This window comes from Stegostoma tigrinum, chromosome 40, assembly GCF_030684315.1.
Source record: "Stegostoma tigrinum isolate sSteTig4 chromosome 40, sSteTig4.hap1, whole genome shotgun sequence".
NCBI classification, from domain to species: Eukaryota; Metazoa; Chordata; class Chondrichthyes; order Orectolobiformes; family Stegostomatidae; genus Stegostoma; species Stegostoma tigrinum.
The window spans coordinates 6,452,003-6,469,232 of NC_081393.1; the positions used below are offsets into that span (position 1 = coordinate 6,452,003).

The 17,230-nt window shown below is 42.8% G+C and overlaps 1 protein-coding gene across 7 annotated transcripts in view; it reads right to left on the reverse strand.

Moving 5' to 3' along the window:
- Positions 1–17,230, reverse strand: part of aak1b (AP2 associated kinase 1b) — a 119,351-nt gene that overhangs the window by 34,714 nt on the left and 67,407 nt on the right. For 2 of the 7 annotated variants that reach the window (XM_048522761.2, XM_048522758.2), the window contains 6 exons: positions 15,382–15,605; positions 13,290–13,447; positions 9,825–9,938; positions 8,550–8,645; positions 3,672–3,773; positions 2,196–2,312 (listed from right to left, as the gene is read on the reverse strand). In XM_048522761.2, the coding sequence (XP_048378718.1) occupies positions 2,196–2,312; positions 3,672–3,773; positions 8,550–8,645; positions 9,825–9,938; positions 13,290–13,447; positions 15,382–15,605 (811 nt within the window). Of the gene's footprint in view, positions 1–101; positions 213–2,195; positions 2,313–3,671; positions 3,774–8,549; positions 8,646–9,824; positions 9,939–13,289; positions 13,448–15,381; positions 15,606–17,230 lie in introns of all 7 variants that reach the window. The other 5 variants (XM_048522763.2, XM_059641203.1, XM_048522759.2 and 2 more) reach the window with 5 other exon arrangements.

Genomic DNA, 17,230 nt, shown 5'->3' on the forward strand with positions numbered 1-17,230 from the left:
AAAGATCTGGAATAAACTAAAGCCACAGGAGGAAATCAAAAGTGCCAAGACTATAAAGCACAAGCTCTGAAGAGATAAAACACAGGACTAGGTGTTCTTACCTGGCTTAACCTGACCAGACGAAATTACGGGAGTAAATTCATCAATTATTTCAGTCACTGGGTTAGAGAGGAGAGAATAGTCAAGAATGGAGTCCTCTCCGGTGAGAGAGTCTTAGCAAAGTTCAACAGTGGCAGATGCAAGTCAGAGAAGCAAAAACAGAAATAACAAAAAGGAAAGCAAAATGGTTAGTTAAATGGTTAGTTACTCAACAAATGAAAGTCTGTGTATGGGGTGTGGGGCGCTGGGGGAGGGCCTGGGAAATACAATCTAATTAGAGTTATATTTCTTCTTGTATTCTAATTTCAGAGAAAATACAACACTAAACAGCAGGCTCATGACTACCCAGGCTTGCATCATTAATTTCCTTCATCAAAAGACAACGCAGTATGTCATCTGTCTGAAACTGTACTTGGAATTTTCAGAATATTGTGGACAACAAAGTGGTAACATTTGGATCACAGCAGAAATTTGGCCTGCAGAAGCCCAGTGAAGTCTTCCCATAACATTGAAAATCTGTCCTTTGAGTTAATCCTTTTCCAATCTCATTTTTCTTACATGTCTCAATACAGAGATAACCATCCCGCAAAGTAGTGTTGCAAGTGGAACAACTGATGCAACACGTGCAATTCAGATCAAGAGTGAAAGATGTTTTTAATTTAGAACTTCAACATCACAGCAAAAGTAACGTTGCTTCAATTTAACACAAATTTGAGACTCACGCAACTGCAATGCCTGGGTGAATAAGTCATAGAACCTCATAGCTAATTGTAAATAAAAACCAGTTACTGCTGTTTGAAATGTTCACACAGTGAGGTTGTCCAACCTTGCTGCCTCCGGACTCAAACCACACGTGTGCACAATGCTTATGAGCTATGTTAAGCGAGATAACCTCGCTTCACACTGTGCAGCTGGAACAGACAATATTGCTCTCAATCTTGGTTGGGCAGGCACAGTACAAACACAGCCTTAAATGCATGCTCACGTATGATATTGACCGCGCAGCCAATTGAACTCTTCTGATGTTGCTCAGCAGTGGAGTAATGACTGCAAAAACAGTGACCCAAAATTGAACAGATGATAAAGTAAAGCTAGTAAAAATCAAGTTCAAATTTTCCTATTTTACTTTCAGAACAAGCAAAATGAAAGATGATCTTACTAGCCAAAAATTATGATACTTTGAATCAATTCAGGTCTTAAAACTTGCACGCTTAGTTATGAAGCTCTCCCTGGAGAAAACTTCGCAATCAATGTTTCCCCACATATACACTTGGCTGCGCCAGCATCAATCTCCTCCACCTTTCCAACACAGTTACAACTGCTACGTCTCTTGGGAGTCAGCATGAAGTATAGCCAAGCAGGAGGTCATAAGTCCACTGAATCTGCGCCAGCTCTTTCCAACAGCATGCCCACTAATCCCCGCTCCCCCCATCTGTTGGCTCATATCCCTCAAATGTACTCCCCTTCAAGCATTTACCTGATGCCCTTTGAAGGCCAACCTGCATCCTCTACCCTTTCAGGATGTGCACTCCAAAATCCAAACCATCTGTCGCTTAATAACCCTCACAATCCTGTCCTGTTAATCTCCTTTCCCAAATCATAGTACAACCCCAACTCCTTTCCCACTTGTAAATGACTCCTGAATCTTTCTCTTGAATCATGCATCAGTCGTCCCTTTTCCATGACTGTAGCACCAATGCTGCAGTTTCAATGTGTGTGCACTCTGAAACCTGACTTAGAAAGGACAGAATTGCATGCCACTATCTTCCCTTTACTTTGCTCAACACTAATCTATGAACTAAAAGCACATGTTAAAATGCTATTTTTTGCTTTCCTGTTGACCAAAGATTAAATTCCACCAAAACCACTAATACTGAGAAAGAGGGGTGAGACAGAAGACTGATTAAGAGGCAGAAAGGTGAGTTTAAATTTGGTGAGAGAAGTGCAAATGCACATTTCTACAAGATTGGTGTATGCCAGTGATTGGTTTTCAATATGCTAACTTGCCAGCTGGAAAATAACAGATAAAACATTCATCATTGCAAGTTGTGGTGGTTACAACAGGCACTGAGATGAACTGCACTGGACATACCAACCTGCGGCATTTTTTGCGGCCACAACACTTAAAGATTCCACCTGCACTGGAGGCAGTTGCTGAGGCTGTGAGGGCTCAAATCCAGGTATGAGATTTCCAACCGCTATCTCAGCTTTTCCTTTTTAACCAAAGCACAAACAGACAATTAAAAAGGCTAGCACACAGAAAAAGAACAGTTAAGGTGTATCAAGAACACTGCCAAGCTGCCACAGAGCGCAAAGGAAAATTAGCTAAGCTCTGGGTAATTACAGATAATTTGCACTTTTCAACACAGCTCCTTAAATCTTTGTACTATTATTAAAAATGCAGATGCGGCAACAAAATTCCTTTGGATTGTTAATGCTGACAATAAAAGTACTTCAATAAAGCTTAAAACTGAATTCTACCAATATCAATAGTACATCACAAGTCTTCTATAAGCTGCAAAAAAATTACTTGGTTCAAAAGACCAGAGACCCACATTTAAACTGGAGTTGCAGAGAACCAGCATTTTATAGGGTACTGTGGCTAATCGGTGGATTTTTAAACGGGTACTGCACAAACAGATGAATTGGATACGGAAGGCCAAGAGATTGTAACTGCTCTGAAAAATAACTTGCTTCACTTGCTGGCAAACAGTATCAAGTCAGGGAACAACTTAACTCATCAGTAACGGACACTTTTGTGTTAAATGAGAATTAGAATCATAGTTTTGTCAGCTGGAAAAGCTATCATCAACTTCTTTTTCTGATGAAGGATCTAGACAAGAAACGTCAGCTTTTGTGCTCCTACGACGCTGCTTGGCCTGCTGGGTTCATCCAGCTCCACACTTTGTTATCTCTATCACCAATTAAGTTGCCACGTGGCACAAGGCACAATCTGCTACATGCTCCACTGATGCAGCTAGGTATTCCTCGACACACTTAACATGGTTTATTTCAGTACAGTTTGGACTATAGTTGTCACCCTTTACAGGACAGAGCTGCACAATGAAAATGAAAAACAGGGTTAGAAGCTCACAAGATGCACACACAGTTGCAGAAACAAAAGCACGGGCCGATTCAATGGAAATGTAACAATTGGGACCGAGAGAATTTTCAACCTCAACCCCCAATATGGACGACAGATATTTTAAGCAACTGATTGGAGAGAATGCACTAAGCCCACAGCAGTTGTGTGGCCAGACAAGCCATTTCATGGGCAGCACCAATGATGTATTTTACCTTAGCAGATAAAGATGTGTCACACTGACCAGGTCAAACACAGAGCCTTTGAATGAAACAGTTTTCGTACACAGTGGGGAGACTCATCTCCAGACAGAAGTTAAGAAGGACATTGAAAAATCAGTTGCGCACACTCAATTTTTATACACGCATCGTGTCACATTTCTTGACACTAGTGTTGAGGGGGTCAATCTTTAACGGCTGAAAATACTCCAGATTCCTACAATATGATCATGCACATCGAAAAAACTGGAGCTGCAAACTTGTTTTTTTACCGTTGATATTATCCTCAGTACTGCCAAAGGGGTCACCAAGAGGTAAAAGATCAGGGAGCAGAAATGAAGTCTCAGGAGACTTCAGACCTTCAATGAGCTTTTCTGTTTCAAGAGGCGAAGGAGAAAAAGACAATGAAACCAGAGATAAAATGCTGAAATGTAGCTACATTGCAAATGTACTGAACTACTGGTAGCATGGAATATATACAAAGAAGTGGATAACTAAGAGATTAAGCCAACATTACAACTGAAGTTTTAGAATTATGAGCAGACTGAACGAGCTACAGAATCCTTCAGCTCAGACACAAAAGCAAGTCAGAACCACATTTGTCTTACAACCTCTTTGTAGACATCTCTATGCAGGTTTTCATGCTGGCAATGCACTCAAAACCACTATTATTCACAACATTCATAGTGAACAAAACAGTGATGAGAAGGTGGGAAGGGTACTGCAGTTTTATTGTGAGATTACCGACAATTTATAGTTCAGAGGACAAGGGAACCACTGGTTTTCAGTTTCTATAGCAAATCAAATGAAATCATTTATGTAATTCCCAAAGGCAAGGTTAAAATCTCAAAATGCTATGCAAGGCAAACAAAGTATTAAGTCTTTATAAAACAATACCTTGAGTACACAATTCTTAAAGGTGCAAGATATCATTTAGAAGATACACCAAATGTGGCAACTAAAAAAATGATTCTCCCTTCAAATGAAGAAAATGGAAGAAGTGGGCGACAAATATAGAACTGAGCTCGACCTTATTAGGTGAATTAAAGGACATCGCTATCAAACACAGGCATCTCGCAATCAATTTAATTTGGCAGAGACAGCTGGTTACAGGGACTGCATACAGAAGTAACGAATTTGGGCACTTAGTTGGGGGCTATCTTTCTGACCAAAAAGCTTCATGATCACTGCTACAAAGTGCACAGCCCCTTTACATTCTATTACTGCAGTGGCATCAACTGCTGATGCATTGGTCTCCTGCAGTCATACTTAAATCATCCATAAATCACGCCACAAATGGAACACATGGTCTGGAGTGAAGTCAAGACCTTTGGTCTGCTTCACTTAACTATGATTAATGGCTGCAAGGTTTGATTTGAAAGCAGACGTGAAGTGTAACTGAATTCCTATCAAAATTTTTATCTTGTTGGATCCAGAGAAGGGGGGGGAGAAAAGTCCATGATATTTTTGAAGAAAATTTAATTGATTTAATGTGCCTCAAAGGAATGAAATGATGTACTTGAAATTGTTTGTTCTGAAATTGCCCAGTGTGTTGTCAAAATGAACAATCCCATCCAGTGGCTGAAGTCAACAAACAGTAAAGTTGATTATGCAATCCTGAGCTATTAGGCAGAACACTGATTCACCAAAGACATAACTTGACTGTTCTGTAAGATTCTGGATAGGTGCAGTGAGCTGTGAGAAACACTACCCATTCATGTTGTATAACTGGAGAAGACCTTCAGATTCCCATGCCATGAGCCAGTTTGTGATCATGGATTTATCCAAGTTCCTTGCATTTTCCTGTTCATCAACAGGTCACGGCAAAACAGTTGGCACAGAGTGCTTTCATTGGGAGGGATCCGAAACAACACAAATCTACAAACTGCCACAGTGTGTCATGCCCATTTATCAACTAGCCGCAACAGAGCTGCACAAGGTCAAATCAAGGGGAATATAGTCTGCCTTGAAATTCCAGTTTCAAGGAATACAGTACAAATAAACTGAATTTCAACCATCTTAACACAATTTTTGTCCGAGAAATAAAATACGCTTTATCTTTAACTCATTTTGCTCAGCTGAATTACAATCAAACAATTGAGGTTCCCAGTACAAACTGCGTTTGCTGTTTTACCACAATAAATGGAGGGAAATAGCAGCAAACAACAAGCTTAAATTAACACCAGCTTCAAAAAAAGTGTTCGTAAACATCAAGTAATGTCTAACATTTTAACAATCAATCTCAACAATGCTAATGATAATGTTAGTTCAGCCTACAGGGAAATTGATTTTCCGTGACTGATGTGGAATCAACAAAATGAACAGTTTACTCATTAGCATAGCATCATTTTCAGCTAAATGAAATCTAAAACATAGCAAAAACACTCAGGATCTTAACAACAGAACATACAGCAGAATGTGTGTCAACTGGTTAGTCGAGAAATAATTACTGATTTGATATTTACAGTTGCAGTTTCTGCAACTATTTGACAGCTTTTTAAAAATTCATTAATGGGATGAGATTGTCGCTGGCTAGGTCAGCATTCACTGCCCACCCCCTAATTACCCAGAGGGCAGTTAAGAGTCAACCACATTGCTGTGGGTCTGGAGTCACATGTAGGCCAGAACAGGTAAGGACGGCAGCATCCTTCCCTCAAGGACATTAGTGAACCAGGTGGATTTTTCCTGACAATTGTCAATGGATTCATGGTCACCATCAGACTCTTAATTCCAGATTTTGTTTATTTTTATGCATTGAATCCACAATCTGCTGTGATGGGATTTGAATCCATGTCCCCAGAACATTTCTGGGTCTCTGCATTAACAGTCCAGCAATAATACTACTAGACCATCACCTCCCCAAGCGTCCTTGCTTTTAATTTTATCTCGCTTTCCCACTAAGTGCAACTAGAAAATGGCATGTGAAGATGGCCCAAATGCAAATCCATGGGATGCTGCAGTCCAGTTCAGGGCCTTTTGCTAAACATGTCTACATAAAGATCCCATCTCATCAGTGAAATACATCAAAACAACCCCCTCTGAACCCCACTCAGTCTCTGACACAACTCTTTGATCCTTCCCTTTGGCAAAATTCAGGAGGTCTGCAACTCTGCAGCCACTGCATCTCCTGATAGCATTTTCGACGCGAGCCTTCTCAAAGAAAGCTGGAGCCTAACATCAAGGACAGTGCAAGGAAAAAGATGGTTGAGGTTAACTCGAAAGAACCAAGAGCTTCTAATGAAATTTGACACCTTTATTATAATAAACCAGAAACCCAACAATCAGCCTTCTCAGCTGTTCCAAATGCTGTTCTGAGACAACAGTCTCGCAATGCAGCAACATCTAAAGCATGTTGCTATTTGACAGGAAGCGTGGGCTTGCAGCGGCTATTTTTAGCACTATGGAGTGTGCTCCTAACAGCAGGTGTAATCACCCTGCCTCTAACACTGGAAAACACTGAGATGGTAAAACACATTTTTAAAAACGGGCCTTCTGAGGAATCTTTGTCCCTGCAGTAATTTGATTTCACCCACCATTAGAATATTAGCAAAACTATCAGATGTCTATGCAGTCATGTTTTCAGGTGACCAGTGCATCACAGCACTGGATCATCTTCTTGCCCAAAATGTTACTTGTCACTGCTTCAACCTCTCACTCTCCCGTTAGAACTATAACACCACAATGGCCTTCACTTCAGAATCTCAAGCCATGAATCTTCACTCCAAGCGTAAAAGCCAGAGGTGTTATTACATTTACTGGAGATATGAACTGATCTGGGTCCCCGCCACATATTTGCCTAATCATACACACTTTGTTTGCTCTATTTTCTGAAGATGAATGGAGAAGGGAAGTAAAATATGTCTTGAAATCTGTGGAGAATCAATCTTACTTGAGGAGGAGTCAAGGAAAGTGATCAAACACGAGGAGGTTTGAAGGCTGAAATTTATTCTCTATATGGGAATCAAGAGTTATGGGGAAAAGGCAGCAAAGTGGATGTGAGCAAGGTCAGATCTGCCAGAATCAGAAATGCAGGGTTACAGGGATAGGGCAGTGGGGTAGGTTGAGGTGGGATACTCTTTAGAAGGTCAGCATGGACTCGATGGGCTGATGGGCCGATTTGGCTGTTTTACAGGACATAGAACATTACAGCGCAGTACAGGCCCTCCGTATCTGTGAAACCAATCTGAGGCCCATCTAACCTACATTATTCCATTATCATCCATATGTTTATCCAATGCCCATTTAAATGCCCTTAAAGTTGGCGAGTCTCCTACTGTTGCAGGCAGGGCATTCCACGCCCTTACTACTCTGAGTAAAGAACCTACCTCTGATTTCTGTCCTATATCTATCACCCCTCAATTTAAAGCTATTTTCTATCATGCTAGCCATCATCATACGAGGAAAAAGGCTCTCACTGTCCACCCTAGCTAATCCTCTGATCATCTTGTATGTCTCTATTAAGTCACCTCTTAACCTTCTTCTCTCTAATGAAAACAGCCTCAAGTTCCTCAACCTTTCCTCATAAGACCTTCCCTCCATATCAGGCAACATCCTGGGAAACCTCCTCTGCACCCTTTCCATTGTTTCCACATCCTTCCTATAATACAGCGACCAGAACTCTACGCAATATTCTAAGTGTGGACGCATCAGAGTTTTGTACAGCTGCAACATGACCTCATGGCTCCGAAACTCAATCCCTCTACCACTAAAACCTAACACACCGTACGCCTTCTTAACAACTCTATCAACTTGGGTGGCAACTTACAGGGATCTGTGCACATGGATGCCAAGATCTCTCTGTTCATCCACACTACCAAGATTCTTACCATTAGCCTTGTACTCTGTATTCCTGTTACTCCACACTGCAGTGTTTGTATGATGCTCTTGGCCAACAGCCAACTCCTGTTCCTATTTCTTATGGTCTTAAATGCAGACAGACATCGCTAGAAAGGTTAAATGGAGGCCAAGCCAACTGACAATTGTTGAATTTATGACAGCCCCTTAACAGGATCAAAGGTGGAGATATTTAACTGCTCAATATGTTTAAAACTAACAGAGTTTTTGACAACTTGGCAGATGAAGCCCTTAGTAATTCTCCCAATTGACCTCATCTCTAGAGGGGATCAAAAAGCAGGGTCAGCACTCTTTACCTGGTTGCTCTGATGATGTAACAGGAGTGAAAGGGTCAGGTACGTTGATTGCTGGGATGGCAGCATCCGGAACAAACAGCTCTGTGGACTTTTCTGCTGGACCAACCAAGCAGACAATAGCAGGCAGGGGAGAATCAGAAGGCAACAAAGACAAGCAACAAGTGATAAAAGGAAACAAAAAGCAATTAAACATCGCTAAACCATTTACTTGCTTCATATCTGCCCAACCTGTTGTTCTCATATTGCACTTATCATACAGAAACAGGCCACTCTGGCCAAAACAGCAATACTTGGTTTTTCAGCTACACAGTAAACCTGTGGTAGGATTGGGTGATCCCTGACACCCATAAAGAGTCAGTAGGTTCAGAAATCCGAGTTTGTGTCGTGATCATTCAGCTCAGTTTCCGTCATATCATAGAGGAAATTATTCCCACAGCTTCCTTGAGAAGATTTCATACAACCAACAAAAGCAGGAAACTCAAGTGAAACTCTGGACAACTCAATTTCATGAAACTCATTCATTAGTTAGTCGACAAAATCAACTAATTAAGGTATTTCCTGATCCAACATCAGTTCAAAACAAAAATTCTTGTCTGCAAGTTGCTCAATTCCAACTTTGAAGAGTACCTTTCAGTGATTTCCAAAGGTTGGCAAAAGGAATCCTTGACTCAGGCAATTTGCGATTCACTTGACAGCACAGAAGAAAGATTGAGCAACAAGCATCATCCAGACTGCCAGACAGATAGCTTGTGCATTCTTTTTGACCTCTGGTTAACATTGGCCGACAAGGAGAAGCTCAATGCAGCTCTTCTTGGGAGCTTTCTGTGAATTCCTAAAAGTGCTTGCACAATTCCTCAGCCTTACCGGCAGCTTGGAATGAATCTACTAAGAGTCAATCAAGGGTCTTACAAAGTCGGGGTAGGGGAGAAAAACCGAGGAGGGATATCAGCCCAGAATCTTGGCGCAACAAAGCAATCTGTTCCAAAAAGTTTTCTGCGTTGGGAAGCGAACTGTGTGATTTTTCTCCTGTGCTTTCAGCCACACTTTGAACTTCTCATGTTATTGCAACTAAGAACAATTTAACCTGCTTTCACTTTCATCTTTTTTTACTACCCTTGGGTAAGGGCCACCAAAAACTATGTTGTTCTCAAAAATTAACCTGCTTCTTTTGGACACAACTGGAATTTCCAGTGTATTATGAGACACAGGACACTTACAGTTTTCCAAAGTTAGGGACATAAGAGCAGATTGTTAAAGAGTGGTTGGTCCTCTCACCTGCACCACTTGCGAAGGGGTCAATTCCGAAAGCATCCGTCTGTGACTGCGCCGGAGCTGCTGGAAGCCCAGGGATCAGGCTCTCGGTCGATGTGTTGGTCTGCTCAGCCTTACCTAGAAAATTTCGGAACAAAGTCAAGTTTTGCAACTATTTCTTGAATATTTTTCTTCTGATGTAAAAAGCAATGTCACCACAACAAATGATAAATATTAGGGTGTCTACTGATGCCATTGGGCTGGTAAGGTTTAAGATGCTGTTCATTAAAACAAAAGCTCCAATAGGCAACATAAACGCCTCAAGCTAAAAGTGCTTCATTTCAACTCTATTCCAACAGCAACATCTTAATTCTAAGATTTTGCTGAATTATTTGCACGTGGCTCCTTGGAGTGTGCAGATAGGATGTCAGGTTTCGCAATGATACAACAGTTGCTTCAGTCATTGGATATCCTGGAGGTTATAAAACAACACCAGGAAGAAATACATCACAGATAACACCAGGAAGAAATATAGCACCGATAACAACATCAGGAAGAAATATAGCACAAATCTCCAACACTGGCTCTAAGTAACTGTTTCAACTGGCTAGAAAGGGATGTAGAATGTCATGGCTAGTTCACTGCTTTAATCTTTATTCACTTGCAGCTAATCAGTGCAGCACACAGGAATCATTCTTCTAAATCTGACCGACTACATCAATGGTGCCATCAATGCTCAACCTTCACCTGAACTGCTGCTCTCTACACAAACCTCTTTACCCGGTTATTTTGCACGCTCACCTAAAAATCTCCATCCTTGTACCCATCTTCCAGAGCACCAATCTTATTGAGTATATACCGCAACACTGATTTTGTGTAAGTGTTACAGAAGTGGTGAAAAGGAATCATACCGGACTCGAAACATGAACTCACTCTCTCTCCAAGGATACTGCTCAGTTTCTCCAGCACTTTCTTTTACAATTACTGAAGAATGTAAAAATGGCAATCTCATGGTGACGCTTACTCAGTGTGATTAATATTCTGTGGCCAAACTGTTTTCCCAAGTCCATCTCCAATAGGTGCTGTCACATGATGCTCAAGATCAAATGCACACTCTCCAGTGACAACATACATTATGGATCTTCAAGAGGAGGTCACTTTCTCAACATTTGGCCTATCACCAATTGGCTTGCTTTCAGATGAAGCTTCAACTTGTAGAAGTGCTGCAGGAACTGATTTATATTTCCTCCAAAAGACCAACTGCTTGACCTTGCTTGAATTACTGCAGCAGTGCAACTGACTGAAGAAATCAACAGATCTCATGAACAACCTCCTTTTTTGAAACAGCGATTTCTGCGTAACTGGAGCAGCATCATTACTGGGATGCAATGAACTCATGAGCTAGCCTACAGTGAGGGAAAACAATACCTATGTCCAGCAGCATCCTGTGCAATGGGACTTCTGCACAAGCATCAAAGCCAAACTGCGATAAAGCCAAACTGCTATATTCCCAATTCCTCCGCCTCCGCCGCATCTGCTCTATTCCCAATTCCTCCGCCTCCGCCGCATCTGCTCCCACGATTAAACGTTCCACTCCCGCACATCCCAGATGTCCAAGGTCTTCAAGGACCGCAACTTTCCCCCCACAGTGATCGAGAACGCCCTTGACCGTGTCTCCCGCATTTCCCGCTACACATCCCTCACACCCCGCCCCTGCCACAACCGCCCAAAGAGGATCCCCCTCGTTCTCAGACACCACCCCACCAACCTATGGATACAACGCATCATCCTCCAACACTTCCGCCATCTACAATCCGACCCCATCACCCAAGACATTTTTCCATCCCCACCCCTGTCTGCTTTCCGGAGAGACCACTCTCTCCATGACTCCCTTGTTCGCTCCACACTGCCCTCCAACCCCACCACACTCGGCACCTTCCCCTGCAACCGCAGGAAATGCTAAACTTGCTCCCACACCTCCTCCCTCACCCCCATCCCAGGCCCCAAGATGACATTTCACATTAAGCAGAGGTTCACCTGCACATCTGCCGATGTGGTATACTGCATCCACTGGACCCGGCGTGGCTTCCTCTACATTGGGGAAACCAAGCGGAGGCTTGGGGACCGCTTTGCAGAACACCTCCGCTCGGTTCGCAACAAACAACTGCACCTCCCAGTCGCAAACCATTTCCACTCCCCCTCCCACTATTTAGATGACATGTCCATCATGGGCCTCCTGCAGTGCCACAATGATGCCACCCGAAGGTGGCAGGAACAGCAACTCATATTCCGCTTGGGAACCCTGCAGCCTAATGGTTTCAATGTGGACTTCACCAGCTTCAAAATCTCCCCTTCCCCCACCGCATCCCTTAGCCAGCCCAGTTCGTCCCCTCCCCCCACTGCACCACACAGCCAGCCCAGCTCTTCCCCTCCACCCACTGCATCCCAAAACCAGTCCAACCTGTCTCTGCCTCCCTAACCTGTTCTTCCTCTCACCCATCCCTTCCTCCCACCCCAAGCCGCACCCCCATCTCCTACCTACTAACCTCATCCCACCTCCTTGACCTGTCCGTCTTCCCTGGACTGACCTATCTCCTCCCTACCTCCCCACCTATACTCTCTCCACCTATCTTCTTTTCTCTCCATCTTCGGTCCGCCTCCCCCTCTCTCCCTATTTATTCCAGAACCCTCACCCCATCCCCCTTCTCTGATGAGGGGTCTAGGCCCGAAACGTCAGCTTTTGTGCTCCTGAGATGCTGCTTGGCCTGCTGTGTTCATCCAGCCTCACATTTTATTATCTTGGATTCTCCAGCATTTGCAGTTCCCATTATCTCTGCTATAAAGCCTGAAGAAGTATATCTCCATGCAAATACATGTGAAGCATAAATCACTGCTTTCTACAAGTGTCATAATGCAGACTCTGTGATAGCAGCTCTCCATTATACTCGCCTGGATACTAATTTGAGGTACTTTCCTTTTGCCCCTTCAAGATGAAGAGGCAAGACTCCTTTCCCACAGTCAGTTAAAACAAGAGCAGCTTGATGCTCAGCCAGGTCACATGAAATTCCTCTCTGCCTAGCGAAAAGAAGTTAATTCATTTATTTGGGTAGTCGGAACTGCCGATGCTGAAGAATCTGAGATGATACGGTGTGAAGCTTCTGAAGAAGGGTCTCGATCTGAAATGTCAACTTTTCTGCTCCTCTGATACTGCTTGGCCTGCTGGGGTCATCCAGCTTCATATCATGTTAACTCATTTATTTCATTTGAAACAGATTCATGCCTCTCAAATGGAAAATGCTACATACCCAAACCAAAATGTGCACATTCAAAGATTGATTTTTCATTTTCTGCAATAATTTAGCTTTTTCTTGAGTGTGGAGTCCCTTTGCTCCTTCAGTCCCTTTGCCTTTTAAGACATTCACTTCTGTTTCTCGGAGATCAAGACTAATTGAAGAGCAGCACCATCTCACAATATCTGTTCTGACTTACCGTCCTTGAGCTTCTCAAAGTCCTTGTTGAGCAGCTCCTCGGCAGTGAGTTTGGAGAAATTGTCATCAGCAAAAGGATTCCACGTAGACACGTCTGGAGGATTGTAGACGTTCTGCTGAGAGGTCCGTGGAGATCCCGAGGGAGTGGTTGTAGCCGACCTGAGTATAAGAGTGTTACATCATAAATACCAGATGTTAATGTTTTGAGTGAGACCAAGCCCCTCCGAAACATATTAAGGTACTTAAGACCCTAACATTTTCTTTTAAAGGTAAGTGCAAGGTTCCACATGCAATTCGATTAGTCAAACAATTGACTTTCAGTAAAACACACTTTATTTTTATACTACAGTTAAAATTCAGATACAATATAAAGAAAAAAATTGGCCTAACTGAAAGTCAACCGAAATGCTTAACAAAATAATGGATATAAACTACTGCTAATTAACTGCTCCAATATAGTAACAACCCAAAAACACACCCTTGGCAAAGCTAAATTCAGTAAAACAGGCTGTCTCACATGCAATTCTAACAGCAGGAAGAGAACCCCAGCTTGTAGCTATAACAGAGAGAGAATAACAGCTTCCACATCCAACTTCAAGGTCCCAGCAACTGCAGAAAGCTAAAACGAAACATTCTGGTTCTGTGCGAGTTTGACCCCATCCATTCAGACTGCTTCTATTGTTCCAATTTTTAAAAATCTCCAAAGCATCACAAGCTGTTTACTCTATTGCCTTTAAGCAGACTGCTCAGCTCCTCTGTCTCAACATTTTTTCACAACAGAAAGGCAAAAATACACCTCTGAAACCCACTGTATCATCAGATTAGTTGTTAGAGATAAAAACTCCTCCAGCATTACACTGAGTTTGATCGGGATGATCCCAATGGTTTGGCTTGTGAGAGAACAGACAGTTACGCACAATACTGAACAGGCCACACTCTGCTACATCTAGTTGATAATAAATTCATTCCAAGTGGTACACACTGTGGATTTCCAAAGTGGTATCACAGGACCCTTGCTGATTTGCTACAATGCACCTTGCAGATGATATAGACTGTTGTCATGGTGCCTCAGGAGCAGACAGAATGAAAGGTGAATCGGTTAAGTTCATGTGGTCTTCAGCATTCTCTCCCTCGATTGATCATGGATTTGCAAAGTGCTGCCCCAAGATATTTGATGAGTTGTATCTTGTAAATGGTATATACTGCTTGCACTGTGCATCAGTAGCAGAAGGAGGGAGTGTTGAAGATCACGTGACCAAGTGAACTTACATTCCGTCTGTTGCTGACACACAATGCTAATTTATGAGATGCAGTGCAGCAACTCACCAAATATCTTACAACAGTGCTCTGCAAATTCATAAGCAACCACTTCCATCTAGAAAGACAAGGGCAGCAGAAACCTGAGAATATCAATACCTGAGAGTACCCCACAAAGTCTCTCACCATCCCGACTTGGCAAGGTCTCACTGTGTCAAGATCCTGGAATTCCCTGCCTAACAGCATCATGGGTGTCCCTACAGCACACTGACTGCAGCGGTGCAAGACAGATCACCACCAGCTTCTCAAGGGCATCTCGAGATGACAAAGAAATTCTGGCCCAGCCAGTGACATTCACATGTCTAAATTTTAAAAAGACTGCCTTCAGTTAGGGCAGCAGTTGGCTCCAATATTCCTGGATGAAGGATGACAAGTTTAAAGAAAATGTTCCTCACTTGAGGGCCAGACACATTTTTTGGTGGAAGATAAATGGAGCCAAAAGGCACATGACTGTGCAACATATATTGAGCATCCAGACGTAACACAGTGGCCACTTTGTACAGCTTACCAGGTGGTACATATGTGAAACACGTTAGGCTGTTAGCACCAGGGTGGGGGAGCAGTTGAGGCAATTAGCACAGAGGCATTGAAGAAACAGTTTGATAGGTACACCTGAGAGAAAGAAGTTGAATATTGCGAGGTGAATTATGACTGAAGGATACTCAACTGGAGCCTGTTGGGCCCTAAGGCCTGTTTCCGCACTGCAATTCTATCCAGACAAGACGTAATTACAATGAGTTAAACCTCAAATGTGAAAAAAAAAATGGTGAGCTTACTTGGATTTGTTTAAACCAGCTTCAGCAGCTGCAGCTGCCAGAAGCTGGGTTGATTTACTGACTGGAACACCAAACACTGCACTGTACGTGACATCACTCAGGATCCTTCTGTGGCCGGAACGCTGAGTCTTCGGCGACGATGGAGGAGTCAGCGACACCGACACCATTTTTGGAGACTGGTTTGGGGCTACTTGTGGTTGCTGCTGCTGCTGTTGTATCTGGGTCTGCAGTGGACATCAATAAAAAGAAAAAAAAAACGCATTGTGTCACTTGAATCTACACGTCAAGACACATCTTGGTAAAAGCTTGAAATTTAGAGGACATCACACATCACTAAATCGCTTAAAAATAAGGAGTTGCCCATTTGAGTCAGAGATGAGGAAATGTTTTTGCTCAGATGTTTGCGAATCTGCGGAATTCCTCAAAAGGCAGTGAATGCTGTAACTTTAAACATAAAGTTATATGGCAGAGGTAGATAAATTTTTCATTGCTGAGAGGGTACGAGAGATGAAATTGTGATTTGAAATGAAAATAGGATCAGCCGTGATCTTAACAAATGACGGAGCAGACTTGAAAGGAGGAGTGGCCACCTTGTTCCTTGTTTGTACAATTTAAACTTCTCTGCTATCCCCACATGGTTATCACCACTGACTTATTGAAAGTCAACTGTGCTAAAAGCTTCAAAATATTCAAATTTCTGTGAATGCACCCACAAAGTAAACTTCAGTTTTATTCTCACTCCCCTAGCTTATTTATCAATGAGCAAAATGACAGACTGGAGAAGATCTACTGGTCTAGCTAGCCTCACTCATGAAGCTATAACATTTTCTCATCCCGCATCATTTCCTGGGGTGGGGCGAGAAAACACATTATAAACCTAGGTCAGTCAGGAAACGTCTGAGAAATTCTGCTACGAACTGGTATGTCGGAGGGGACACCGAATTGTAGCCCCATGGGTGATTGGAACCATGACTTCAATAAGTGGTGACCAAAAGGGGAGAACGGTGAACTATTTCTAAGTCAGGCTGTTGAGTGGTTTGGAAAAGGACTTGCAGGGATTTGCATTCCCATGGGTCTGCTGCCATTGTCCTACAGGATGGTCATGATCATGGATTTGGAAAGTGCTGTCTCAGGAGTCTTGCTCAATTGCTGCAGTGAACGTTTGTGGATATGATGCCAAATAACCAGGTTCCTTTGTCCTACATGGTGTCAAGCTCGACCGTTGTTGCCACTGCACATATTCATACAAGTGCATTCCATAACAATCCTGACTGTGCCTTGCGAATGGCAGACAATTTTAGTGAGCTGGGATCGAAGTTACTTGTTGCAGAAACCCCAGTCTCTGAATTGCTTGGGTGGGTACCTTATTTGCATGGCTGGTCCAGCTCAGTTTCTCGTCAGTGGTAAGTCCTGCCAGATTGTTGATCACAGGCACAGGGAGAATTTCAAAGTGAGATGGTCAAATTCACTCTTGATGAAGATGGCCATTGCCTAGCATTTACATAGCATGGATATGACTTGCCATCTGTCTCCTCAAACCTGGATGTGGTCCAGGTCTTGCTTCAAGTGGATACGGATTTGTGTCAGTATCTGAGGAATCACGAATGGTGCTGAATATTGTGCAGCAATTTTTTTTTACATTCACCCACAGAATGTGGCCTTGTTGGCTAGGCCAGCATTTATTCTCAAAGCCTAACTCCCACTGTCTTCAATTTTGCCAGAGCTCCTTGCTGTCACACTTGGTCAAATATGCTTTGATATCATGATCATGGGATGGTAACTGGCCTGCTGTTCTTCAGGATGCAGATGGAAACATATAGCCTGATTTGGCTGTGAAGGCAAAGCTAAC